Source organism: Ambystoma mexicanum, chromosome 10 (assembly GCF_040938575.1).
Source record: "Ambystoma mexicanum isolate Mex_15411 chromosome 10, UKY_AmexF1_1, whole genome shotgun sequence".
Lineage (NCBI taxonomy): Eukaryota > Metazoa > Chordata > Amphibia > Caudata > Ambystomatidae > Ambystoma > Ambystoma mexicanum.
Genome location: NC_090932.1, coordinates 1,242,727,213 through 1,242,754,099, shown reverse-complemented (window position 1 = coordinate 1,242,754,099; position 26,887 = coordinate 1,242,727,213). Strand labels below are relative to the sequence as shown.

The 26,887-nt window shown below is 42.2% G+C and overlaps 1 protein-coding gene across 1 annotated transcript in view; it reads right to left on the bottom strand.

The window, feature by feature from the left end:
• Positions 1–26,887, bottom strand: part of MED13L (mediator complex subunit 13L) — a 2,324,591-nt gene that overhangs the window by 339,038 nt on the left and 1,958,666 nt on the right. Inside the window, exon 21 of the mRNA XM_069619219.1 lies at positions 26,142–26,580. Coding sequence (XP_069475320.1) covers positions 26,142–26,580 — 439 coding nt within the window. The remainder of the gene's footprint in view (positions 1–26,141; positions 26,581–26,887) is intronic.

Genomic DNA, 26,887 nt, shown 5'->3' with positions numbered 1-26,887 from the left:
AGCAAGCCTGCTTCGGCTGTGCAGCCTTCGTCTCCTCTGTCCTTGGCTTATCGGAATTCTCCCGTAGCTTAGCTGGGGTGAACGACTTCCTTTTTGAAGAGAAGCTCGACGGTAGCCTGGCTATGGAGGTGGAAGGTGATGCTGAATGCGCCCTATTCAACTTGGGACCCACATCAGCATCGAACCCGGTGGACACGGACTTGCAGATCTTGGCCTTATCTTGGACCCCCATGGATGGAGCGACCACAAAGGACTTAGAGGACCGCTTCTCGGACTGGCCGGTCCTGGACGAGACACTTTGCACGTGCCAGAAGTCTTGTTCGAGTTAAGCCATGTCACCAGCCTACTATGCCTGTCTTTTGTTATCTTCTTAAAGAAACCTAGGCATATCTCGCACTCTACATCCTTATGGTCCGGGTGTAGGCAGTAGAAGCATTGTAGGTGCTTACATAAACACGTTCCATAGCCCGCATTTGACGCCGGGGAATATTCATGCACATGTGAATCCATGCCAGACTCGAGGCTGGAGAAATAACACTTTCCCATTTATGTAGGGTAGGCGAACCCGAGGGTCCAGCATACTGCCAAGCTCATTAAAATAGATATGCAGAGACTTATCTGCATTAACAAAAGTCTTCTGGCATTACAATTCTAAGTGTGTGGTCCCTAGCCCTCCATGGAGACGTCTGAGGTTACAATCACTTGATGACAACGGACTGTGAAAGGAGTCACACTGGAAGGTTGGCAGTGGCCTTCCATCAATATACAGCATTGCAAAAGGAAACGATTAGAAAGCTTGCAGGGTGTGTGGGGATCTGCGTGGTTCAGAAGCTCCTATGGATTTAACCAGCGGGACCAGACAGCCCAAAGGTTAGGCTTTGTCAAACCTCCAGAACAAGATTTAAAGGTTTAGAGTAGAAAGGGTCAGAAAACTTTACCCCTTTATAACCATTTATGACCACTTGCTGTGTTCAAGTCCCATTTATTCAGTGCCAAAACTTACACTGTGAAGGTCTCCCGTTTCATCACTTACTCGCTTGCTTCCCAAAGGCATTCATCCTAATCATGCCACACAAAAAAATAAAGTTGTTCAACTTCCCTTGATGTTGAGAAAGACCATGACAACAGATAAAAGGAACAACTGCCAACGTTTCAAAAAGGTACACAGAACTGCTTCAAGGGGAGGGGACAGAGCTGGTAAATTTGCAGTAATTGGCTCTTGAAACAGGACATTAAAAGAGACCGTGAAAATGAAATGCATATTCTTTTCAGTGAAGGGTGCAAGTCCCTTTACATCATGATACGCTTTATGAAGATTCCATTTGCCGTTAAAAATCCCTTTAAAGAAGCTAGGGGTACAAGTACCAGAATAGAAACCAGGAACACTTGCAAGTTCTGATACAGGCCGATCCATAAGAATGAGGCAGCACAAACATTCCCTGACAAGGAAAAGTGGTGTGAGGAGGAAGGAATGCATAGAAGCACACCCATGAGAGGATTAGATGTGGAAGAAGTAGCCCTATATGGCCACAAAAAGGGAAATGCTTTGTTAATGAATGCTGCATCATAAAGCACCCTTTGGTATGCGAATCAGCTGTGCTGGGCTATGTTCATATAGTTTGCTGTTTTTCTGACAGAATTAATCACAACTTATTTTATAGTGGCATCTAAGGGTTGTCAAAGATACAAACTGAATCAATTTACAAAGGATATTATTTTCTATTCTTTTTTATTCCAAATGTTAAATATTTTGATTCATTTACCAAATACAAAAACATTTCTTTACAGAAAACCGAGATCACATACCAATTCTAAAGCATTTATATTCAAAATCAATACAAGAAATAAAAGCGAATAAGGTGCAGGATAAAGAAGGAACAACTTACTTACCTGTAACTATTGCTCTTCAGCATGGGTCTGGCATGGATTCACATGCTCGTGAATATTGCCCATCGTCAGGCTGGGAATCCTCGGTAAAAGAAAAAACAGTTTCACTTTCACTTACAAACTGTCTTTGGCCTTTACACCAATCACTGTCCTCTGGGTCATACTGCCCTCATCCAATGACAGTCGTCTCCCTAAGCCCCTCCTCTGGCAGCCATCTTCAGATTTGGTAAGCACGTAAAGTGGCAGTATGACCATGAAGAGCCGCAGAGGCGATGGAGGGAGGGGTTGCATGTGAATCCATGCCAGATCCATGCTGCAGAACAACAGATACAGATAAGTAACTTGTTCCTTCTCCAGCTTGGGGGTCTGGCATGGATTCACATGCTCATGAATAACTAATCCATAGCAGTACAACATTACACAACCATGGAAGGTTGCAATGCTCAACAGAAGCAATTCACTCTTACCTCTGGAACACTCACCTGAAGCGTACGAGTTGCGTAGCACTGCTTGACCGACTAAGCTCCTCCCTGGAATCTCTGACGACACAGTAGAACTGTGAAGGTGTGCATGGAACTCCATGTAGAAGCCCTGCAGATGTCCAGCAGGGGTACACCAGACAGGAACGCTGTCGTCGCAGCAATCGCTCTGGTGGAGTGGACTCACGGACGGCCGGGTAGCGATTGGTTCACCAACTGATGACAATGCATGATGCAGCCGGAGAGCCACCTTGAGATGGAAGCCTTGGACAAGGCCTTCCCATGGTTCACAAGACCAAAGTTCACAAACAGTTGTGAAGTCTTCAGAAAATTCTTTGTGCGTGTCACGTAGAACTTTAAGGCACGAGCAATGCCCAGCAAGTGCACGGCCCTTTCAGCCGGTGAAAACGTTTTTCAGGAAAAAAAAACAGATCACACCAAAGGCTTGCTGAGGTGGAATTCTGATATATATATATATATATAGTCAATTATATAAGAACAAAGAAAAAAGGCATCCCCGTTAGAATGGTTGCAGAAAACACCTTCATCTCGGCCACCACAACACTGCTTAATCCCAGAGCAGGTAGCTTGACAGATCACTCGTGCCAACAGGGGTCGGGAGCGGAGCGTACTTCCTCTCAGCGAGATTGCATCACCCTGGAGTCCAGTTCTATCTGCTTTTCCTAAGAGGAATATCTCTTCTCTTTATGGGGGTCGGGGGGAGAGAGAGTCCCGACCCCTCTAGGTTACCAGACTGCCCTCAGCCCAAGAGCAGACAACAAGCATGAGGAGCCAAGAGTGGAAAATTCCAGTTAGAAGTGGAAAGCCCAGCTCCTCTTCCTTGCCTTCTTTCCCAGTACCCCTTATCACTGCACCTGCAGAATGCTCCGACTCCCTTTCTGGCTTGTCCTTCGGCGGACAATGCAACTATTCCCCACAGTTAGTTCATCTGACATCATGTGACCTTGCCTCAGCTGCAGAAATCCACGTTTACTTACTGAGCCCATGAAAACATAGGCTTTTATTGCGGTAATGGAAGTGAATGTCCAAAATGGGCGCGCCTCGGTGCCATGTTTTAGATCATTTTTTGCACACACACACACACACCCCTTGGACAATCACCTACCATAACCCAATGTGCGAAAAGGTGGTTCCCAAAACTTTCTAAACATCTTCCATAAATTCAGAATACACGAAATAAAACAAATCCAAACAACTAAAACCCCAAATAAAAATAGAACGTAATGCCTCAGGAATCCATGCAAACAACTCCATAAGTTTCCCGTCCTGATCTTTAGTGACTCGGAACGGGAATTATCCTCCAGTTTAAAACACATCCCTTCTACAGCATCAAACCCTAAATTATGCTTCAGAAACAAATAATCAATGGCTGCCCCATTTTGCAAAATAGCTTTCCTAAAATGTCTATTATCCAACAATAACTCCGCTAAAGCTTGCAAAGTCTTGTTAAGCCCTTTCACTACTAAATAGGCTCATTTAATCATGGTTTTACATCCCCCAGCCACCAAACCCCAAATCCCTATTAATGAAATGGCCAAAGCCAATACTTCAGCTTCAGACAACAAATGCACATCAGAATTACAATCTGGTGACAGGGCGGTATAATGAATAGCTCGCATAGACCGCCGAACAGCAGGCTGTAAAGGAAATCTCATTAAGCCAAGATGTGATAAAGAAAAGGGTGCCATCCGAAATATTAGCTGGAATATATGAAGTAGAGGTCCCACAGGAGAATAACCAACCTGTAGGAAGTTTGAAATGGTTCAGGTGACTGGCAGTTAAAACAGTATGATTACACAACATGTTATTAGATCCATCAAAACACACACTTGGTGGTCGCGCACATAAGCGCAGCTCAAAATCAGTTCCTCGCTCATGGTTCAAACCCAGTTGTTGACAATTCCAATGAATTTCGGCGCACAAGTCATTTGATAACAAACATCAGCAGGAGCAACAATATAGGTAATGATGCAAGTCATATTTCTCCATTTGTGGTCTGAATCCGCACAAAACGTACAATAGTCATACACAGAAAAAGTATTTTTGATGTCGGAATCCTCCACCATAAAATCTTTGTGCAATACCCCGAATATATGAAGCAATATTGGGGTGGGCGTTGGTATAGCCACAAGGCAGGTGGAAATCAGATTTGCGGAATCATGGACATCCGCCAAACAGAAATGTGAAATTTTTAACACTCGTGCCAGGTAAACCCATATATTTTCAGGTTGCCCGACAATGGCTGAATAACCATGCTGCACAAAAGACATAGAAACTGCAGAAGGGACCGAGGCATTACGCCTGCACCAACGTCGTTTCCTTAGCGCACTGCAACATGCTGCAATGGACGGTGCAAAGGTGGTAGCAGACGTGTCGGTCCTCATCCAAACTCTATCTGTAGAATGGAGACATTTGCCACCTCTTGCAGCATGTCCCCAGAACCTCCCGAAAGGACTACACCTCTCCGCACAGGCAATCTGCACACCCAGGATCTAAAAAGTCAGAATTCAAAAACAAGAGCTCAGTGGAGTACATCAATTGCGCAAATAACATTTATCAGCAGGAATATGAGTCAATTTTATCTGTCCAGGTTCCATCACAAGAACTACCTGATCCTCTCCTGCTGCGATTACATCCGCCGGGACAGGCGGACCATTAGGCTTTTCCACCCACACCTTGGCGCCCGAACCATTGTATCCGATGAGCCAAAACCCTTGTCGCCCAAGTGTTGTCACTACCGGGGGTGGCTCTCCTTTCTTCACCATGGACAATTTCACAGGAACCAATATAAATTGTGCCACCCTATCTCCCTTATGGATGGGCCACATATTCTCTCCACTATTCATGAGGATTACCTTGAAAGTCTGCACCCACAATCCCTCCCAACACCTGAATACCTCTCAGGGCTAAGCCAGATCTAGGGGCAAGTCATCCCATATGCTCAGATGGTATTTGAACCCCAATTCCTGTTATCAATTACAACAATGCCCCTTGGTTCAAGTCGGGTTTCTTCCCTTGCATGCAGATCGACCCCAGCAGGCTCAGGGGTGGCTCGATAAGGAGCCAATGCCCCAGGGGACATTTCCCAGTACAAGAGGGTTTCCATAGCTCTGTTAGGTCTAAGTTGTAAGGCTGGAGTTAACTTGCGCATCAATGGAGTCTCACTGTGCGCAATGGGACGGTTATTTAAAATCTGAACCGCATCCAACAAACGCTCTCGACACCCTTTCAGGGTGCCCCTTTGTGCAACTGTTCTTTCAACAATCCATTCATTCTCTCAATTAATCCCGAATTCTCAGGGTGATATGGGACATAAAAGATCCATTCAATACCTTTTTCCTGACAATAGTCCAAGACAAACTTCCACTTGAAGTGTGACCCATTATGACTTTGAGCCTGTAAGGGAACACCATAATACACAGTCACTTGATCTAACAATTTAATCGTGTTCAATTGGGTGGCCCTTTTACATGGGAACACCATTAAACAAATGGAATACGCGTCTACAATAGTACACGCATATTGCCATCCTCCGCTAATGGGAATGGGGCAGATATAATCGATCTGCCAAATCTGCCCAGGCATTTTTCCCCCATTTCTGTGTCGTGAATTTTATATGGAATAGATCGTTGTTTCGGATGTTAACACACGGGACATTGTACAATCTCTGTTTTCACAGTCACTAATGGTATGCTAATTCCCTTGCCTTGTGCCCACCTGATAGCTTTTTCTTCGAGGTGCCCACTCTTTTGGTGGGCCCATTTAGCAATTTCCTCCAAATCATCTTCCTCAGCCGTCGTGTTCATGACCGAAATCTTGGCATGTTCGCCTGCAACAGAATTGATTCATCGTTCCAAAGAATCTGTTGCACAATGTGCGTCAACATGATACACAGTTACTGCAGTATGCATTAGCATTTCAGCAATGTCTTGCCACAATTCCTTTCCCCACACTTCTTTGGCATGAATTTTCCATCCATTCTTTTGCCAGGTAGGCAACCACACCACCAGCCTGTTCGCAACGGACCAGGAGTCTGTATAAATATAACATACATGGTGCTTCCTATTTCAAAGCCTAATACACGTCATACAGCAAATTGGCTACTCTTTCCTTTTCCAGAGGTGGTTAACACCTTCTTCGATTTAGTATTATTTGCGACGGTTTTTCAATGTTGCTCAGTTCCCACATATTTAGCTGACCATCAGTAAACCAGACATGTTCCACTTGCTCGTTCGTTACATCCCCATAGGGGATTCCCCATTTACCTGGAGAGTCACAGATTTTCCTCCCCTCCTCGGGCTCCAGATCTACTAATGGAACCCCCGGCACTTGCTCGTGTAATTCCCCCACTCCACCCTTTCCCGTCTTGGCACGGTCTTGAATGTACCATTTCTATTTGATGATACTGGCCTCTTGTGCATGCCCTATTCAATGTGTTTTAGGGGGGCTCAATACCCCACTGCATGATCGGTATTTCCAGTTGGATCAATATATCATGACACTGTCATTTGTTCTGTATCCACGAGTGCCCAATAACATGCTAACAAATTGTTTCTTGAAGGGAGTATACCTGTCGCCAGCCTCGGGCAACTTCGACTCCAAAACCCTAGAGGCACCCGCTTCCTGTCCTGTTTTTGCCACAGACTCCAGTTTGCATAGGTATCCTGTACAGATACAGTTTGCTCCACCTCCCCATGCCTCAACGACCAGATATCAAGCACTTTCAGTATGGTGTCTTTGGCTAATTGGAACGCTCTATCCGGCTCCTCTCCCCATTCAAAATTTAATTTCTTGCGTGTCACTTTGTAAAGGTGCGACAGAATCTGCCTCAAATGTGGTGTATGTTGTCTCCAGAATCCAAACAACCCAATAAATTGATGACCTTGTTTGTTAGTCCTCGGAGTGGAAACTCAAACATCTTTTGCTTAGCTTTTGGCACCATTTCGCGATGCCCATTGTGCCATTGAATCCCCAGAAAAATCACAGTCTCTGCTGGACATTGGGTCTTTGCTAATTTCCCACCCTTCCTTCCGTAATCCTTCCAAGATAAGATCTAGGTGCACTCGCACACTACGCTCATCTTTTCCCTGTATCAAAATGTTGTCAATGTAATGCACAATTTGCACATCCGGTTTGCACAGAATTTTATCCAAATGTTCCGCCACCAGCCGGTGACAGATTGTTGGGCTATGCATGTATCCCATTGGCAGGCGTTGGACCGTATACTGCACCCCATTCCAGGAAAATGGTAACTGTTCCTGACATTCATCAGCAATCGGTACAGTGAAGAAGGCATTAGCCAAGTTTAATACTGCATACCAGGTTCCCTCAATGTTTTTTACATTTTCAATCAAAGTCACTGCATCAGGGACTGCGGGTATTAATGGAGGAGTGTGTTCATTCAACTTGCAATAATCTACAGTCATCCAGTAACTTCCGTCCGTTTTTTTTTTTAACAGGCCAGATCGCATTGTTTCAAGCCGTGGTTACGGGGCACAATACAGTGGCTTCTACATACCCTTTAATGGTGTCTGAAATTTCCTTTTGCCTCCCGGGAATCCGATATTGTTTCATGGATACTCTTTTAGTGGTTATTGGAACCTGCACCGGTTGCATTTTCTATTTTCCTACCATCACGAGAGTACAAGTTAAAGCACTCGCCCCAAATTGATAAAGTTTACCTCCTAATCCGAGGGTTAACTCCTCTACAATGTCAAAACCAATAATGTATTCAGGAACTGGGACAATTAACGCCTGACAGGCGTGATAGGTGTCCCTTTTCAAACTTCCAATTTTCATGTCAACTTTTGTTTGGACAGCAGGGGTCTCTGTCCCTCCCCCTCTTCCCCCCCAAGCCTGCAATCGCAAAAGGCCTTCCGTTAAACATGGAAGGTTTCCCATGTATTAATGAGGCCTTCTCCCCGGTATCAATTAACGTGGGACATCCTGTACATTACCTGATTGCCAAAATAATTTCAAATTACATGAGGCTGTCTATCTACCTTAATGGGGCAGTAATGCAGTAATTACCAGAGTTTGACCACCATCCTATTCGTACTTTGAATGCGCATGTTTAGATTCCATTTCCACCATCGCACTCACCATTTTCCTCAAATCCGCATAAGTCGGCTGGTGTGGGGGAGACATATCCAGCAACCCATCGTCCACCTCCTCACGGGGGTAGTGGGTGCAGAGAAGGAACCTCACCCCTCTTTGGCTTACGTACCTCCTGTCGTTTCACTGGTTTATAACGCTCCTTCCCATTTAGTCCGAGCTTTTTATACAATTGATACATTTCCTGTGTCTCAATCCTATCAATTTCTTCCCGCAGCACTCCATCTTTTAGCAGTGCCAAAAACATATCCTTTCTGGATACGCAAGAATCTCGGCTGTCAAACCTCTTGCCGGGGGTGCGTCGTTCACTCCGCCCCTCCCTTTCTCTTGGGGTCAATTCCTCTGCTTTTTCCCATTTTCCTAGATCTGCTAATTGCCTGATAGCATCCACCACTGCATCTGTCATTCAACCAGTCATCCCCACCAAAAAGGTCATCATTACATTCTTATACACCGGCGGGGCAGTTTGAATGATGGTATTTCCAGATGAAACAGATAATGCTATTATTCCCATATGTTGAGGAGTATCCAGATGAATTGCCTCTTTCAAGGCATGGTCCCCTCACACTCTATAGCCTCTCTCAATGTGTACCATTTCTTATCCTCGGTTGGCCAGTCTGAGGCGAGAGGATACTTATGGTTACACCCTTGGGCCGGTAGTTGTAACAAACATTTGAACCTCTCCCCCATCGTCCTCGCCAGGAGGACCAACACGTAACATTTCTTGCACATGCGTTTCCTGCATCAATGGCAGAACCTGGCGGCGTCCGTGGCGTCTACCGAGAGACCCCTCCATCAAATAACCTGAGCATCCAGGTTAACAAAGATTCACCAGCCCTTTGTTTTAAACGGCTGATTATTTCCCCAACCTCTTGCTGGGAATAATCCTCGAGTGTTGCAAATCCACAACCTCCCCTCTGGGGTTATTTGGATTAGGACCCGCTAATCTGCGCATCACAGGTTTGGCTGTTACATCCTTACAACCAGATTCTGGCCTGGGTTAGCCCTCCGGCTCTGACCCACTCTCTGTACTAGTGCTGTCAAATACATCTCCATTCCACTGGTCGGTGTCTCAATCAACCCCTGCGGAGGCAATCACCGTTGCCACCTTACGAGAATTCACTCTCCCTCTCCTTTTTCGATATTTGTAACGGGCAACCCTTACCGCAGCTCGCTCGGCTAGCACCTGGTATTTGTCCGCATTGCTATGATACAACTTCATTTGGCGCTGCTGCATTCATGCAATCTGTTTCTCAGCAGCCAGCTCCTTTTGCAATCTCAGAACACTAGCCTGTAATTCCACATTCTGTTGATGCACCTTTCGAAAGGCATGCAAAAGAATCCAGCCTCTTCTACCCAGAGCCAAACACTCTCTCCCTTTTTACACAGGCACCTGTTGCAAGCAGCCCACCACCTCTTCTGGACTCGCCTCTCCTATACTTGTGTCCCATGTCTCGCTCAGACCTGCACCACATGCCCAGGTCTGTGTGACTGTCATACGGACCCTTAGTCCACCCTGGGATAGTTACCTCAGGACAGTCTCCACCTGCGGAGCTTTCTTTTTTCCTAGATAGGGAACTCATGAAATCCGATGAGTATTCCACGTCCCCTATGATCAATACCTCACAACACACTTTTCACCACTCAGCTTATTGCCTCTCAGAGTCCAAAACCTTAAAGTTTAGCAGGGCTTTTTGGCATCAATATCAGCACAAAGACCCTGCTCACAGCGTCAAAATGTTTTGCTTGGCCACGTGGAGGGACCTCAAACCTATGTCGCCCTAGACCCTAAAGAAATGAGTTGGTGGACTCGGATAGGCAATAACTCACACTTAGATCAATAGTGGTAAAGGAAAACATTGCTCGTTATAGGCCCTTTATTCACATGTGATACAACACACATATATATATTCAATTATATAAGAAAAAGAAAAAAGGCATCACCGTTAGAATGGTTGCAGAAGACACCTTCATCTCGGCCACCACAACACTGCTTAGTCCCAGAGCAGATAGGCAGAGAGATCACTCGTGCTAACGGGGGTCTGGAGCGGAGCGTACTCCCTCTCAGCGAGACTATCACCTGGGGGTCCAGTTCTATCTGCTTTTCCTCAGAGGAATACCTCTTCTCTTTATGGGAGAGGAGGGTGGGGAGTCCCTGCCCCTCTAGGTTACCAGTTGTCCTCAGCCAAAGAGCAGACAATGAGCATAAGGAGCCAAGAGTGGAACATTCCAGTTAGAAGTGGAAATCCCCAGCTCCTCTTCCTTGCCTTCTTTCCCCCTACCCCTTATCACTGCACCTGCAGAATGCTCCGACTCCGTTTCTGGCTCGTCCTTCAGCGGACAATGTAACAACTATTCTCCACAGTTAGTTCATCTGACATCATGTGACCTTGCCTCCACTGCAGAAATGCGTGTTTACTTACTGAGCCCACGAAAACATAGGCCTTCATTGCAGTAATGGAAGTGAATGTCCAAAATGGCCACGCATCGGTGCCATGTTGTTTTAGCTCTTTGTTCGCAAACGCACTACACTGGTACACCCTCCTTCCAAGCAGTTATCTTTTTATAAACTTGTCATTTGGGTGCAGGTCCCAGACTCGCAATGTTCAAATCGGCTTAGTATACTCTTAGGCCATGCCTTTGTCCTCTCAAGGACTGTCCCTCTTTCGGTGCGAATCCCAGATTCGTAATATTCTACCGATGCTTGGTTTACTCTCCTGCCGGGCAACAGTCCCAACATGGACTTTCTCTGTTCGGGTGCAGGCCCAGGACTCGCAATATTATATTTGGCTTTGTTTGAGTTTCTCATATGGGTGCAGATCCCAGACTTGCACTTCATTCCCAAGGTCCCAGATCCTCTTGATCCGGCTTCCACATTCACCCCTTTGCTCCTCTGGGCCTCCAGCACCACTCGGGTAATCTGCGTACATGTTTGCTTCTCTCTGGTAGGTACCAGCATTTCCTGAGCAGCTGCTGTCTCACTTGAAGCTTCAGTCATGTTCTGGGCTTTGTCGCGTTCGGCACAGCTTTCCTGACGTCTTCTCTGCGGCAGTGAACCCTCTGTCCTGGATGCTTCACTGGTGCCTCTGGGACCTCGCTTGCATTCTCCCCCTCTGCTCTCAGGTTCCTGCTTGATGGCTTTTATCCCTTTCGCCACTGCACGGCTTTTTTTTGTGCACACCTAAATAAGTTGTAAATAATTCGGTATTATATTATTTTTAATGAGGGATATTCTAGCCAACAGGGCGTTTGGTTTGGTCCTGAAGAAGGTGGTTGACTTGTAATATGTCTAAACACTTTTGTATACAGCATCTACTCCATCAACTTTTGTATGGCGTTGACCCTGGAATGTGTATATAGGAAACTTGTCATCTATGGTTATATCAATCAACATTTGCGCTTCATGCTTTTCTTCTTCCTGCACCTCATTCATTCTCCTTTCTTGGATTGATTTTAAATATACATGCTTTTGAATTTGTATGGGATCTGTGTGTTTTCTGTAAAGAAATGTTTGTATTTGGACAATAAACCAAATTATGCAACATTTGTAATAAAAAAAATAATGGCAAATATCCCCTGTAAATTGATTCAGTTTGTATCTGATAACGCTTCGATGCGACTATGCAATAAGTCCTGATTAATTCTGCTATGTGATTCTAGTATTGCAAATTAATTCCCAAAAAAAAGACAAGCTTGGCAAGAACCCTTTTTGTTTTGTATATTTCCAAAATTTTTGCCATAGCAAGGGCTCCCCTCCAGTGTTCATGTTTTCTTTTGGCAACATTGGGCTATAGACAAGTGAGCAGCCAAAATGTCCAATTATATTCCATCTAAATATATTTTGATATTAAACTCTCCACAAAGAGATTGATGTTAAATAAGTATTTTCATTGCATCTTTTTCTTTATCAAGTGAAGATAGGGGAGGATGTTTCAGATGGAAACAGGATGCAAGTTCAGAGAAAAGCACTACTGCCTCTATCGTACATATCCCCATGACAGAATTCTACAAGGCTACTAAGTGGCCATTGCTGGCAGAATTTAAGAGACAGCAGTCTGCATTGTTAAGCTATGCTGAAGCCAGATTTGGAAAAGCAATTCTGCCAAGCTTTTGTTTGCTAGGATATTTGGTCCTATGAGGGTGGCAAATTCAAATGCTGCAAACCTTCATTAACTACATGAGGATGAAAATTAAACTATGTACCAGTTACAAAGGGTCCTTGAGTTTTGTAGTGGTCATAGGTTACTCTGCCCTCCCTACCTTCCCGGAAGCTTTGACATTATTTGCATGTTGCCTGGCTGATGTGACTGAGAACAGAGGGCAAAAAAGCCAGTTGCATAGTTATTGAAGACCACTTTAGCCCAAGGCAAAGGGTAATTTAATTATGGGGGCATGAAGGGGAATGATTTCCTTCTGGTACCATAGCTATTCTGATTGGCTGAGGCCATGAATCTACACTGGGCGTCTACAATATTTTCTTTACATTTAAACAGCTCAGTAAATTTTCACATGTGGGAGCATTAAAGAGTGTTAACCACCAGAGGCTGTACGGCTTTGAGGTCTACAGTTACTACTTTATAGCTTGCAATTTATCTTGCCTGACAAACTAATAAGCAATTTATTTCACAAATCACCACATTCCTATTCACTGGGAGGATGCAGGGCTACGAAGGATGCTACATGACTGCTTTGTCCCCTTTTCCTTTTTTTTTTAAAGCTGCATCCTACACCTGTTGGAAATTAGTCTTTTCAACAGCCAAGGGTTTTATAATTAGGCAGATGACATGCATATTGTTTTAAGACTGCAGTATCCCAATACAACATCTACAGGGACCATTCAGACATGTCTGTGTCCCATATATTTCAAGATGGCCTACAATCTGCTGAACAGCAATTCCAGCAACATAGAAATCATCCCGTTTGGAAACTCTCTGAATTTACTGAGCCTGGATTATTGGCCTGGTGGTCTGGGTCCAGCCTATTCATCCAACAAAAACGCTCAGAATTTGAATGTCATTCTTAATAGCAAACACTACTGTACCGCCAGATCATCAAAGCAGTACACAAATCTTGCTTTAACTTTTATTCAACCTCTTTCACCACTGGGACAACCCATAACAAAATATTGCTGTTAGAGAACTTAGTCAACTGCCGGTGGTTATTCTAGCACAATGGGGCCCCCATCATGGACTTCAAAACATGTGGTGGAAAAATGTCAAAGAGCACTATATGAGCAGCTGCAACACTGCACCTTAAACCTTGCTCGTCTAGTAAAAGGACTCCATAAACTGGTTTGCCTTTAAGGAACTAGGATATCGTCAAAACAGTGTGCGTGATCAACAAATTGGTTAATTTTGACCCATTTATTTCAAATGGACATCCTCGCTTAGTCTGCTCTCAGAATATGCAGTCCTCATGTGGCTTCATTCTGGAGGTCCCCTTGCACTCAATAGGAAGATCCTTCTCCCACCTGGGTGGCATAGAGCTCAGAGCCATAACCGCCTATCTAGACTAAAAAAATAAATAAAACTTATCTACACCACCGTAAACGAAGCAACTCACGCATGACACACTGACCTTTGTTGTTGAAATACTGATGCAGGTGCCACAATGGCCAGTTTGGGTAAATGCTGCTGTTACAAGTATTGGATAAAAATACAAGTATTTAATTTTTTATTGTGATCTGCTTTTATTAGTTAAAACTTTCACCAATAATGCATCAAGTTCGAAATTACAAATGTATAAGAGAAAATAAAGCATAACATCTTTACACAATTTACATAAAAAATAATAAGTGTATACTCAATACATAATTAAAAATGTGACTGAGTGAACACAGGTGCAACGCAATGTTCAAAATTGAACAGAACAAAAGCAGCACAGGAAAAAAGGATCAAAAGAACCACCCTTTGTACCATAGCTATTTCAATTAGTTTGTAGCCATTTGCACAACAGTTATAATACTTCACCAAGCATTCTGAAGACTTCCAAAAGGAACCCATGCAGAGCTTTGATTAGTTAAACACTGTCACCCCACATTAAATGTTCCCAGAAGAATTCCCCAAAACCATTGGTTCCTTCTGGTATAATCGATTTAAAAAGTTGATTTCTAATAAGAAATACATGTTTAAACGTTTCTGGGGTGGACGGACACGGTGTGGGGTGTTAGATCACGAAAATGCAAAGATTACATTGGCATTATGGAGCAAGTTAGACACACTCCATAATGCAAATAAATTTATTTTGGCCAAGTACTTTTTCGGGATTTCGAACATCTTAGAAATTGGGGGGGCACAAGGGGCGTGGTCTAACCCCAACAAAGATGGCTGCTTAGCGCCGTCGCTCCGTCCCACTTTCTATTCTAAAAGGCATTATATTCATTTTCTGCTGTTCTTTCCCCTACCTTATACAAAAATCTGTGCTTGTTGGCTCTCGCCTGAGCTCCGGTGCTGCTCTGCTTCCGTCTTATGCCTGTTTTGCTCTCTGGCATTCCAAGCCGACGGCAGCATCCTCAGGCAGCCACCTTCCGTGTGGAGACGCCCGGCGTCACATCCACTGTGACTTACCAGCCGTGGCCTGGTTGGCCCCTCCCCTGCAATATCGCTGCCTTTGGTAACAAGGCCACACGACACAGACAGCAACAAAAGTGAGAGTTCTTTTCATGCTATTACGGTCCTCATTCAAATTCAATGTTTGCAGAGACTTTACTAAGAACAAAGCGTTTTTATTGCTAACGCCTCCCGCGCACCATTTCTCCTCACAAGTGCTTCAAGCAGTAAGGATGCACTACCAATAGTCTTTAATCTCACCATACTTTACATTGAAGACATTGTCTTCTGTTTATTCACGTACTTCCCCACAACTAATTATGAAATTATGAACTTTGTTCTATTATAAGGCAACCCGAACTTTGATACTGCTGTCAGCTGTACTGGGGACACTTGGTGATACAAAAGTACTACCACCTTCTCTCCTCATATCTTCTGGTCTTCCCTGAAATTATGCAACTTATTAAATTATCTTTTGACCACTACGGAACATATCAGAGTTATCTTCCTGACCGTCATTCAATATACCCGCTTTATTTCTATGTGCTCCCATTCTGCGGTCAATATAATTCTACGCTAATTCAATCTAAGCACGGAGGCTCTAAGCATCACTGTTAAGCCGTAACCTGGAGTGCCTCAAACTCCAGTCCCTTAGTTTACACCTTATTATCCTCTGTCATTTTCATTTGATCTCCTTTAATTAGGGGAAAGGCAGTCTGCATAATTTGGACATAAGAATTGTAAACTATAGGAAATAACGTCACGTTACCCATCACCAGTGTCTGAATGGAATTGAAGACATAATTCTATGCTCACTTGAAGTTTATTCCTTACCACTGCTGGAGGTGGCTTCACTCTCTTGCTGAGCCAGTGTTTTTTTTTGCGCTTCTTTGCGTGTGCACTGCTCTGTCCTCTAGCCTTGATATTATTATTTCAGTATCCTCTTCTACAACATATTTCTACCAATCCCCGATACCATCATGGCCACTAGTAAAATCATTAAAAAATGTGTGCCTACTACAAAATAATTATTATCTCATCGACTAACTTTAAGAGACCCAAAAGTGACTCACCACCCCCGCTCAGCATCTCTGATCCTGCTATTGAAGCCATATTATCAGAAATCGGATCACTTAAACCCTTCATTGACCACAAATCTAAAATTACAACAATTGGATGATAGATGGAAGGGCTTTGTGAACAGAATGCATGAGGTGGAAAGAAGAGTTGTCGTGGAGAAGATATATCCCCCAAAGTGACAACTTGAGAAGTCTATCAAAGATCTTCAAAGGCACAATGAAGATTTAGAAAACCGAAGCAGACGTAACAATCTCGGGTCTGCCGGAGGGCTCCGAAGGAATTAATGCCATAGCTTTTTTGTAAAGGTTTCTACTAACCTTACTTCACTTATCCTCGGAAACATTACTAAGCATTCAACGTGCTCATAGAATTGGTCACTCATCAATCTCCACTTCTACGCACCCATCGTCCAGAACATTGATTTTCTAACTTCTGGAATATTCCCAACTTCAGCTCATCCTATCTGCTGTAAAGGAATGCAAATCCCTCATTTGGAAAGGTAATAAGATATTTATTAAGCAAGATGTTGCCAAAAGTACTGCCCAACGGAGAAAAGTATTTCTGTCCTTTCATCTAGCTTTAAAGCCGCTTAATATTCGGTATGGGCTATACCACCCTTGTTCTTTTAAAGTAATACATGAAGGTCGCACTGCCATGTTCGATGATCCTGATGACCTAATAGCCTTTATACGCTCCATCAAATCCGACGGCATGGACACATCTTCCCCTGCCAGTATCTCTACTTCTTCTATTACATGAATATGTTACCCTCTCCTATGCTTTGTTTTTTTATACCGAATGCCTTAACTATCCATTTACCATAACTTAGTGGGACGGTGTCGTAGCAGCATCCTCCTTATATCCTGAGTCGCTCTTTTTCCTTTTGACTCAGCTGCCGTCACCCATCCAATTTTTTCTCCCTTTTTGTCCCCGTTTCCTGTCTGATCTATACATCTGTTTGAAATTCTTGTACGCTAATAATTTATCATCAGTCTCCCTATTCACCTCCCTGATTCCCGTTATGTCCTCCTTACGTGTCTTTCCCCGAATATATGGGATTTTAACTACTTCTTTTTGGCACTAAACATTAGTATTTACAATGGTTTTAGGCTATTTTACTATAATTATTGAATCGCTAAAATTATCTTTAAATATTTCAGGTGTAACATCAAAGGTTGCAACAATCCCATTAAAAGATTTAAGATCATCTTAATAAATTAAATCCTTGCATAGCCTGTATACAAGAAACACATTCATCTAACAAAGAAGCTCTGAAACTCAAATCCCTATGGGTCAAGAAATCATCTCTAGTCCAGCAGTAGCTAAGAAAAACGAAGTTGCCATATTAATCAGTAAGAAACTACCCTTCAAAATCATAGATCAAGGTGTTGACATCAACGCAAGATGGTTATGAGTTAAGCTCTTGATTGAATCTCCACACGTTTCCATTCTCAAAATCTATGGTCCTACTAGGCCTGACCCCAATTTTTGGGTCTTCATTAAACAAATGATACTTCAAAATAACTTCACTAATTTAATTATGTGTGGGGATACCAATGAGGTCCTTGACCCTTTTCTCGATAGGAAATCCAGTTGTGTTTTCAAGACCTCCAAGTCTCTCAAATCTTTTTTGAGGTGTTTAGCTGAAACCAGCCATATAGATACCTGGAGGCTTTCCCCACCCCACTCATTTGACTATACTTTTCATTCCTCCCTCCATAACACTCTCACACGCCTCGATTACATTTTCTCCGCCAAAATCCTCACTGGCTCCATTGTGGATTCTAAAATAGCTAACATCATAATATCAGATCATGCCCCTCTATGTACCTCCTTTAGTCTTTCAGATGTGCACAAATCCTCATCCTGTTGGAAACTTAATTACTTTCTATTACAAGATCCTCAATTTATTTTATCTGTTAAATCATTTGCTCAACAGTTCTATGCAGATAATTTAGATTGCGACACATCAGTTATAAACAATTGGGATGTGTTCAAGGCGGCCCTTAGAAGCCACATAATGGCTTTCTCAGGGGGGGAAAAAAAGCCTCTCCGCTGAAAACATCTTGATGATCTTTACTCAGAGCTCACCCTAGCTGAGCAACATTATTGTTGCAATGTTAACTCCAAGAATCTCCATAAGGTCATGGCCCTACGCTTTCAAATCAATAACGAGATCACTGCTCTAGCTGCAGGAACCATTCTTAAATATAAAACAAAAATGCACCAAACAGCAAATAAAGCCGGTAAAGCATTAGCCTCTTACTTGAAAACGAAAAAGGAAACATTTCTTCTCTCCCATATCAAAGATACATCCGGTATCTCACATCATCATCCCAAATATATACTAAACTGTTTTACAAGGTTTTATACTAATTTATACACTCCAGAGAATTATATTCCCCATAATAATATTACTTCATTCTTTAATAACATTAACAGATCCTCATACCCTCAATTGGATCTCTCCCACTTAGATAATGACATTACCCTTCCAGAGATCGCTAGAGCCATTGAAGGCTTGGGAAGAGAAAGTCCCTAGCCCAGATGGTCTCTCTACAGAATATTTTGATAATCTATCTCAATCCCTTGCTCCCAAGCTTAAAAATCTATTCTCTTATTTTATATCCTAGAAATCCTCATCCGGTTCATTTTCTGAAGCCTTGCTTGTACTTTTCCCTAAACCGGATAAGGACGCCTCAATTCCCGGCAATTACAAGCCCATTTCCCTCATCAATGTGGAGAGCAAACTTTTTGCGAAAACCCTAGCTAACAGAATTGAATCTTCACTCCCTGCTTTAATAAAACCAGATTAAGTGGGCTATGTTAAAGGACGCAACATATTGTCCAACGCCAGGCTACTCATCAGTCAAGGATAAATAGGGCAAGCAAGGTTGTGCCGCCATTGCATTAGATGCAGAAAAAGCTTTGGACCTTGTCAGCTGGGACTTTGTTTCAATCATTACGGTGGCACGGTTGTGGCGATAAGTTTATCTCACTTGTTAAATTACTCTACTCTTCCCCTAAATCCTCAATATGTATTAATGGATTACCTTCTCCTGTCTTCCCTCTTCTTAGAATGACTCGACAGGGCTGCCCCCTCTCACCAATCTTATACATTCTCTCTTCAGAACCACTATTAGATCTAATAAAAACATCCCTAAAGCATCCCTGGTATTTCAGGGGGAGCATCTTATATTAAAATTGCAGCATATGCCGATGACATCCTTATTCTCTTAAGAATCCTAAACTACACCTCCCCAATTTACTTAATGTATTCTTTTTTTTTTATTTTTATGTTGTAGTTTTATTCAAAACTTCATTTATCCATACAATCATACAATTCCAAAAGGTAGAAAATGAAATCGTCTGTTTGTTCTCACAGAATCGACAAAATGCTACCTCTTTCAAAATGTGCCTGTTATTTGCCATGATTTCCGTGCTGGTAGTTGATTCAATCGAAGTCTAATGAATTGATCCCTAATCTTCCTATCTGGAAATTGCTTCAGATTCGCAGGTAAGTCATTAAGTGCACGGTTGTCCAATTCACAGTTCAAGTTCATCTGATATCGTGATTTGTCTGTTAGAGTAGAAATCATCCAATCATTTCGCTGTAGTCTTTGTTTAGTGCATTGAGGGCGGTTCACAAGCATCTCTGTTATACTATTTGCTGCCATAACGTCAATCATGACGTTCTTCCATGTTGCTAATGCCATTTTAGCCACTGTATCAGATCTCTGTTCGAATAGTTTGTATGCTGGTATTTCGTCCTCATTAATCATCTTTCTATACAAGTCGATCTTTTTCCACTTGACTATTGATATTAATGATTGGGTCGCAATCTCATGTCTGATTCTTTTGATGGGAAATGAACTCGATAACCCAAGGATTTTCCTCCAAAACATGCCTTCTAAGATATCCCAAATTGATTGGTCGAGATTTATCAGACTCACTCCCGTAACTCAAAATTGCGGTCACTTTTTGTCGGTAGAATATGAGGATCGGTTGTAAGGAGTATTTTCCAAATTTTTTATGTATAAATAACCCTTGTCTTACCAGTGAGGCTGTTTTTGTTCTTAATTGGTTTATCCATGGGGTTTCAACTTCTGATTGATTCACTAGAACTCCCAGGTATTTGATTGCTGTTACCGTTGTCAATTTTTGTTCGTTCATGTAAAATTGAAAGGGCTGTTGATTTCTTTTTTGTCCTTTTTTTGCTAAAAGTGGCATGATTCTTGTTTTGGCGGTGTTTATCTCTAGGCCATTTTCCACCATATACGTTTCCAACTCCCGTAGGCTTCTTTGTAGCCCTAATTCTGTTTTGTCTAAGATGACAATGTCATCTGCATACATCAAGTTCTTAATCTGGTAGTTATTCAATTTGGGTGGATTTGCCTTCTGAAAACGAGGAGGATCAGGGAGATCCAAATTATACAGTTTAAACAGCGTTGCTGCAAGAGGGCATCCCTGTTTGAGACCATTTTCCGCTTCAATAGGAGCCGACAATTGACCTTGTTGTGAAAGTCTGATTCTTAAAGTGGTATTGCTATATAGTTGCTTAATGGGTCCCACTATTGTCGATGGACACTTCCACTTCATTAGTTTTCCCCACAATGTTCTCCTATTTACCAAATCAAAGGCCATATGCAGGTCTATGAATGCTGCATATGTTGTGTGCGTGTTAACCAATGCCTCCTGTTTCAATAGATTCAAGACCATTAGATTTACATGAGTACCCGTGCTCTTTGTGAATCCAGTCTGCCTGATGTCAAATTGCTTATTTTCCTTGATCCATATATTAAGTTTGTTTAGTAGAAGCATTGCAAAAATCTTCCCAATCGGGTCCAAAAGTGCGATTGGTCTGTAGTTTGTAGGTAGTTGCCTATCACCTGCTTTATATTTGGTATCAAGATTGCAGTTGTCCAGGTATCGGGTATTTGTTTTCCTTTTTCAATTGCAGAAAATAGATGAACACAGAATTTTGCCTGTTACTTAGGACATCTATTATAACAATTTGGCCAAGAATCAGGTTATAAACTTAAAGACAAATCTGAAATCATGCCTCTAAACCCCTATTATCTCAAACATGATATTGATCCCTTTGGTTTTAAATGGTGTTGTAGCTCTTAAGTATTTAGGTATACGTTTTGCTCCCACAATTCATGATACTATGAAACTCAATACCCAATCTCCGTTAGATAAACTTGGAGATCTTCCCTTGAGATGGCCACCCCTTTATCTCTCTTGGTCGGGACGGCGTGACACAATTAAAATGAAGCTGTCACCAACTCCTTTGTGTCCCTATATCTCCTTCCTTCTTTAAATCCATCAACTCCATTCTTCAGAATTTTCTCTGGGGTGCCAGTAAGAGTAAAAGGATCGCTTTCGCCAAACTGAAAGCATAATATGATAAGGGTGGCATTAAGTTCCCTGATTTTAAATTATATCACTCTGCTTTTCTTCTGAAACATCTCGATGTTGGTATGCGCGTCCTAGATTAACAAATACTCCCACATGGTGTACTTTAGAGAAAAATATGGTCCATTCCCTTGAATTACTGACCTTATCTACATATTTAATCATTCCTCGTCGACTATCTCAGATCCCATTAGAGCAACTATTTCAGCCCTACAATTCTTTCTTTTTCCACATAGAAAAGCCACAATAAAAGATTGTGATTAATAACAGAGCCTTCAACTGGAAATCCTGGTTGAAAAAGGGCATCAGATTTATACAACAAATTATAGACTGTCCTTCTATTCTCTCTTTTCTACAATTCAAACACCAATTCTCCATTCCCAACGCTGATCTTCATTTTTATAACAAAATCAACTCCTGTTTTGATGCACTACATAATTTCTCCAATGATACTCTCACGCCTGATGCCTTCAGACTACTGCAGCTAACCATGCTCTCCGATATTAAGGCTTCCAAATTTTACAGCATTCTCACCTCATCCTTTAAGATATGCTTGGTGCATCCAAAATGGGAACATTATTTTGGATGCACTTTAGATGACCACACATGGTCCCTTCTTTTCTCCAGAATTAGATATATATCTGTGTCAGCTAATATTACACAGTTTCTCTTCTTTATACACAGAGCGTTCATCACCCCTGATAAATGATCAAAATCCAAGATGACTGAAATTTTGGACATGCGGCTTTGTTCCTGCCTCATATGAACATATGTTTTTTAACTGCTCTTTTACTTTTAGGTTCTGGCAGGATATATGGAAATATCTTAAACTTATTTTTTCTGTTGACATCCCATTATCTTTGCTAAATATTTTCTTGGAAAGTCTCGCCATCACTAACCATTTGCCATCGGATGCCGCCAAACTCTATGATCTACTCATCATCATAGCTCTGAAAAGTATAACCACCAACTGGAAAGACTTTCACTCCCCATCTACCAGAGGTTGATGGAATGACATCTGCCACACACAAAGAATGGAATTATGCAAATAACCTAAACTCTATTCCTAAGAATAACGCTAAATGGACTTTTTTCATTCGCTATTTGAATTGTTTTAATGTTACCACACATGAAATGTGAACCTCCACATGTATATTATACCCTTCTGATGTTCTATGGATATATCTACTTATAAGCTATGTCTGATACCATATAGACTGTGTTCATGAAACTCTAAGTGCCATATTGTTTTCATTCATTTCTCCACCCCCCTCCTTCCCCTTGTTGCTTGTATGTACTGTGTCTTCTTGTTTGTCTACCCCCTACTCATTTACCTGCTCTGCAGTATCCTTCATTGTAATACTTCCCATAATATTTGGTTCCATATAGCTCTATTTAACTAATTAGCTGATTGTTCATGTTTTACAAACTTAGAAAAGTTTCTAGAGCATATTTTGCTCTTTCCTCAGCGTTTTGTTGTATACGCTTAATGGATTACTGCATTGTGTGTGCTGACAAATACGTTATTGTTACATTTTAAAATTCTAATAAAAAGTTATAAAAATAAAAAAAAGAAATTGGGGCAGGGTTGTGTAGATGGAGCATCTCAATATGTTATGCTCTAAAAGAAATTCAGCAGTAGACTTTAAAACTCCAAAATCTACTGGACCTGGCAACTAAGAACAAGTTGTCAGGAAAACATTCAAGTATAATGGTGCTGGCCCCCGCAGGAAGTCTGTACTGGGGAGATCATCACAACTGCTTCACGAAAAAGTATTTTAAAAACAAAAAAGGCAATGTTTATACATATGTGCGCCTATGTGTTTCCTTGAATGGGGGTCGAGTTAGTGTGTTTCCATGGTGCAGAGCAGGCACCGCCTACCACGGTACGTGCTTGGAGAGGGCCCGTCACACCATGGGAATGGGTTTTACAGGCGTATGGTATTATTGGGAAGTGGGTACAACCAGCATACGTATTCTTACTGTAACAAAACAGGGGATTAAATGGGACAGTCAACACAAGTGTTTTTACAATAGCACTGGCCTTATTGGGCAAAGCCATCATACGTGCTCCTACTGTTACAGTACTGCCATTATTAGGCTAAGCCAAATATAGTATGTTATTGCATTGGCTGGTATTGCTAGGCTTGCAGTCTGTTCTTACAGTATAGTACTGGCAGCATTGACCAAAGCCAAGGCGAGCATATTTTTCGAGCGGTTGAAAGTACTGGCCTTATTGGGCAAAGCCATCATGTGTGTTTTCTCACAGTTGCCTACTTAGCAAAGCCTTCAAACGTTTTCTTACAATGGAAATGCGGTTATATATTTTTGGCATTGTCATCCTGAAAATGTGTTTGAAAATGCTACTGTATACTGTTTGTGACCTTGCATTCGAGTTTTTTAATGCGTTATCCTAAGCAACCAATTGCAAATTGTGTCTCTCTTTACCCAGTTTTTCAAGAAGTGCGTTCAAAATGCACAACTTCTATTTCACAAAATAATGTTCTCGGGTGACTAGGATGGCAGTGAAATCCCCAAACTGTCCTCGGACGTTTTGTATTATGCTCAGACACTCACCCTTATTACTGGGAAATATTTGCCCAGCCCATTGAAGAAATTCAACAGCCGCCACTTGATAGCGGCATTCCATTATTCTAACCTTTTTGCTGTATTATAATAGGATTTGCAGCAGATACATGACACAACAATGCCCCATTGTAGTTAAGTCCTGAAAACACACATTTCACTTCAAAGCAATGCATCAACATCTTCACAAAAGGAATCTTTGATCTTCAATAATCAACTAAAGCGATGTTATAACCATTTACACTCTCACTCGCTTCAGAGTAGTCCAGTCGAGGACAGACACTGCAGACTTGTGTGTAAATATATGGAACCTCAATGAAGACAGGTAACGTTGCAATCAAAGCATTTTTTTTTTACATAATTGAGATGAGGAAGATCCTACTGAAACATTGCCCTGCCGCAAGCTTCACCTTGGTTCGACTACCCATGCAAAAATAGAAGCCGGAGTTCTGAGTTTTAGTGGTACAACAGCACTTAAGAGCAATACTCTTTAACAAAAACAGAGTTCCACAAGGATAGAAGTGGTATTCACATTCCATGCAACTCCAGAAGCATCACCAAGGATGGAAACACAGCTACACATATCATACAATAGGCTTATGCCACACTCGGACATTCCCCTCTCCAATATCTTACCAGCATCCTGCATCCATTTATGTTGCCTACATAAAAACAGTTGTAATAGCTCCTTTGTGAGACAAAGAAGCACACACAAACCACCCACCTGTTTATTACCAACGTCAAAACCTAGTTTGCCTACATGACCACGAAACCCGTTTTAAAGAAACTATAGCATTGCTATGCGTCTTCCCCTGTCCAGTGTCGATCGAACTCTCGGAGGTGGCATATAAATCGTGCCTGTTTGAATGGTGCTGCCAGCTACACCCATGCATGGTCAATAAGGTGTTTTCCAAATGAATCCTTTGACAGCTCACCCACTGTTCCATTTTCCAGATCAGAACTATTCTGCTTGAAACGGTAAATAAGGTGCTCTAAGGTCACAACAACTCCACTAGATTCCAATCCTAGAATCATTAACTGCTGAGTCAATTAAAGCTGTGCTTAACCAGTCAATTACAACATGCCGGGGGGTAAGGGGGAAGGGTGTTAAAAAGCTTGACTGACTCCAATGGCTTGAAAAGTGTTGTAATCATCAGGTTAAGTACGGCCTGGAGTGGTGCAACGCTGTTATGAGCAAAGCAGAGCTGTTAATTCTCTTCGAACATATGTAATCCATTTACTGCTTAGTAATTGGCAATCACCTGTACCCGGGCAACTGTTCAGGTGTGACATTAGAATTCAGAAATTAATTAATGAAAAATAGACCTACAACAGGTTACATTGCAAGTGACTGATTAGTAACCAATCACTGCTCACTCATCAACTCTCTCCGAACCAGCAAAGACGGTGATCTAAGTATGCAGCAAATATTCAAGAGATGCTGGTCTTTGTTGGACTCCAAGTGTCACTGCCTTTAATATTAAGATGTCTGAGCTTCTTGCTTGGACCCACTGAATCTTAGGCACTCCTCAACAGGAATTTGCCAATCAAACACATTCAATAAACACAGTTTATTTCTGAAAGACGTTGATCAAAAGTGGCTGACATCTAGTCTGGTGATGCTTTGTAGTCAGCCTATGGCATGTATCTTTCCTCCTCCATAGGAAATTTACATTTTAATCACCATCTTCACTCACTATAAGGATTGATACTTAATGCATTCTAAAATTATCACCTTATACTGAAGACAGACTTTCTAGAAAACAAACCAGCTACAATTTTTGTCAAGGTCGTTTTTCTAATTTGTAGGATAGTATGCTTTGAAATACATACATGTTACTTCAGAACAGGAATGCCTCATTTCACTATTGCAGACATTTTAAAGTGAAAGAATTATAAATAAGACAGCTTTGAAATTATTTGTAGCCTCTATGGATAGAATGCACACTGCAAAAAGGCCTTCACACAGTGTCAAGTCTAGCATCAAAATTCTTGCTTTAGTACTTACCTCTCTTGCTGATGTGAGTTTTGTACTGGCTCAGCGTCTACGCCAGAGGCTTGTGTGTTGCCTTGAGGTCTGTCGAGTGAGCATCCCCCAGCAGTAGTATTTGGAAGAGCCCCTACCCCCATGGTACAAGCAGATGCTGAGACACTGCCTACTTGGTTCTGGCAGGGTGTGGTTGAGGACGACGAGGCAGATGCTGGAACCGATGATCCAGCCACAGTGCTAGAGGCTGCTGGTTGGTTTGCATTGCAACTGTTGGGTGTGGAAGTAAAGGAATGAACAGCTGCAGGTGCTGTAGAAACGGATGTACATGTGGTACTACTGCTCGCTGTTGAATCACTTATCCCAGAATTAACTTGAGTGTAATTTGCTGGATGTGACTGATGGACTTTTGGTGTATCCAATAAGCTGTTATCCATCTGCAGAGATGCCAAGTAAGGTCCTAAGTGGAAGAAGAAAGCGTATTAGACACAGAAGTATTAACATGCAAGAAGGGCAGAGATGGAACACGTTTGTTTCGCTACTTTGCCTAGGATTTCCGTCCCACTTCAGTTTAAAAACATTCTCACATTGAGCTAATAGGCACGAAAGAAACATTCTGAAATAGCATATGCAAATGCATATCCATCTAATACCATTTATATGTTTGTGCATTTGTTGTGCTGCCTTCCTAATACAGGCACGCTGGTCTAGCACACAATGTTACCAAAAGAGGAGAAGTCTGTTTGCTTTTTAAGTAGAGGGGTCTC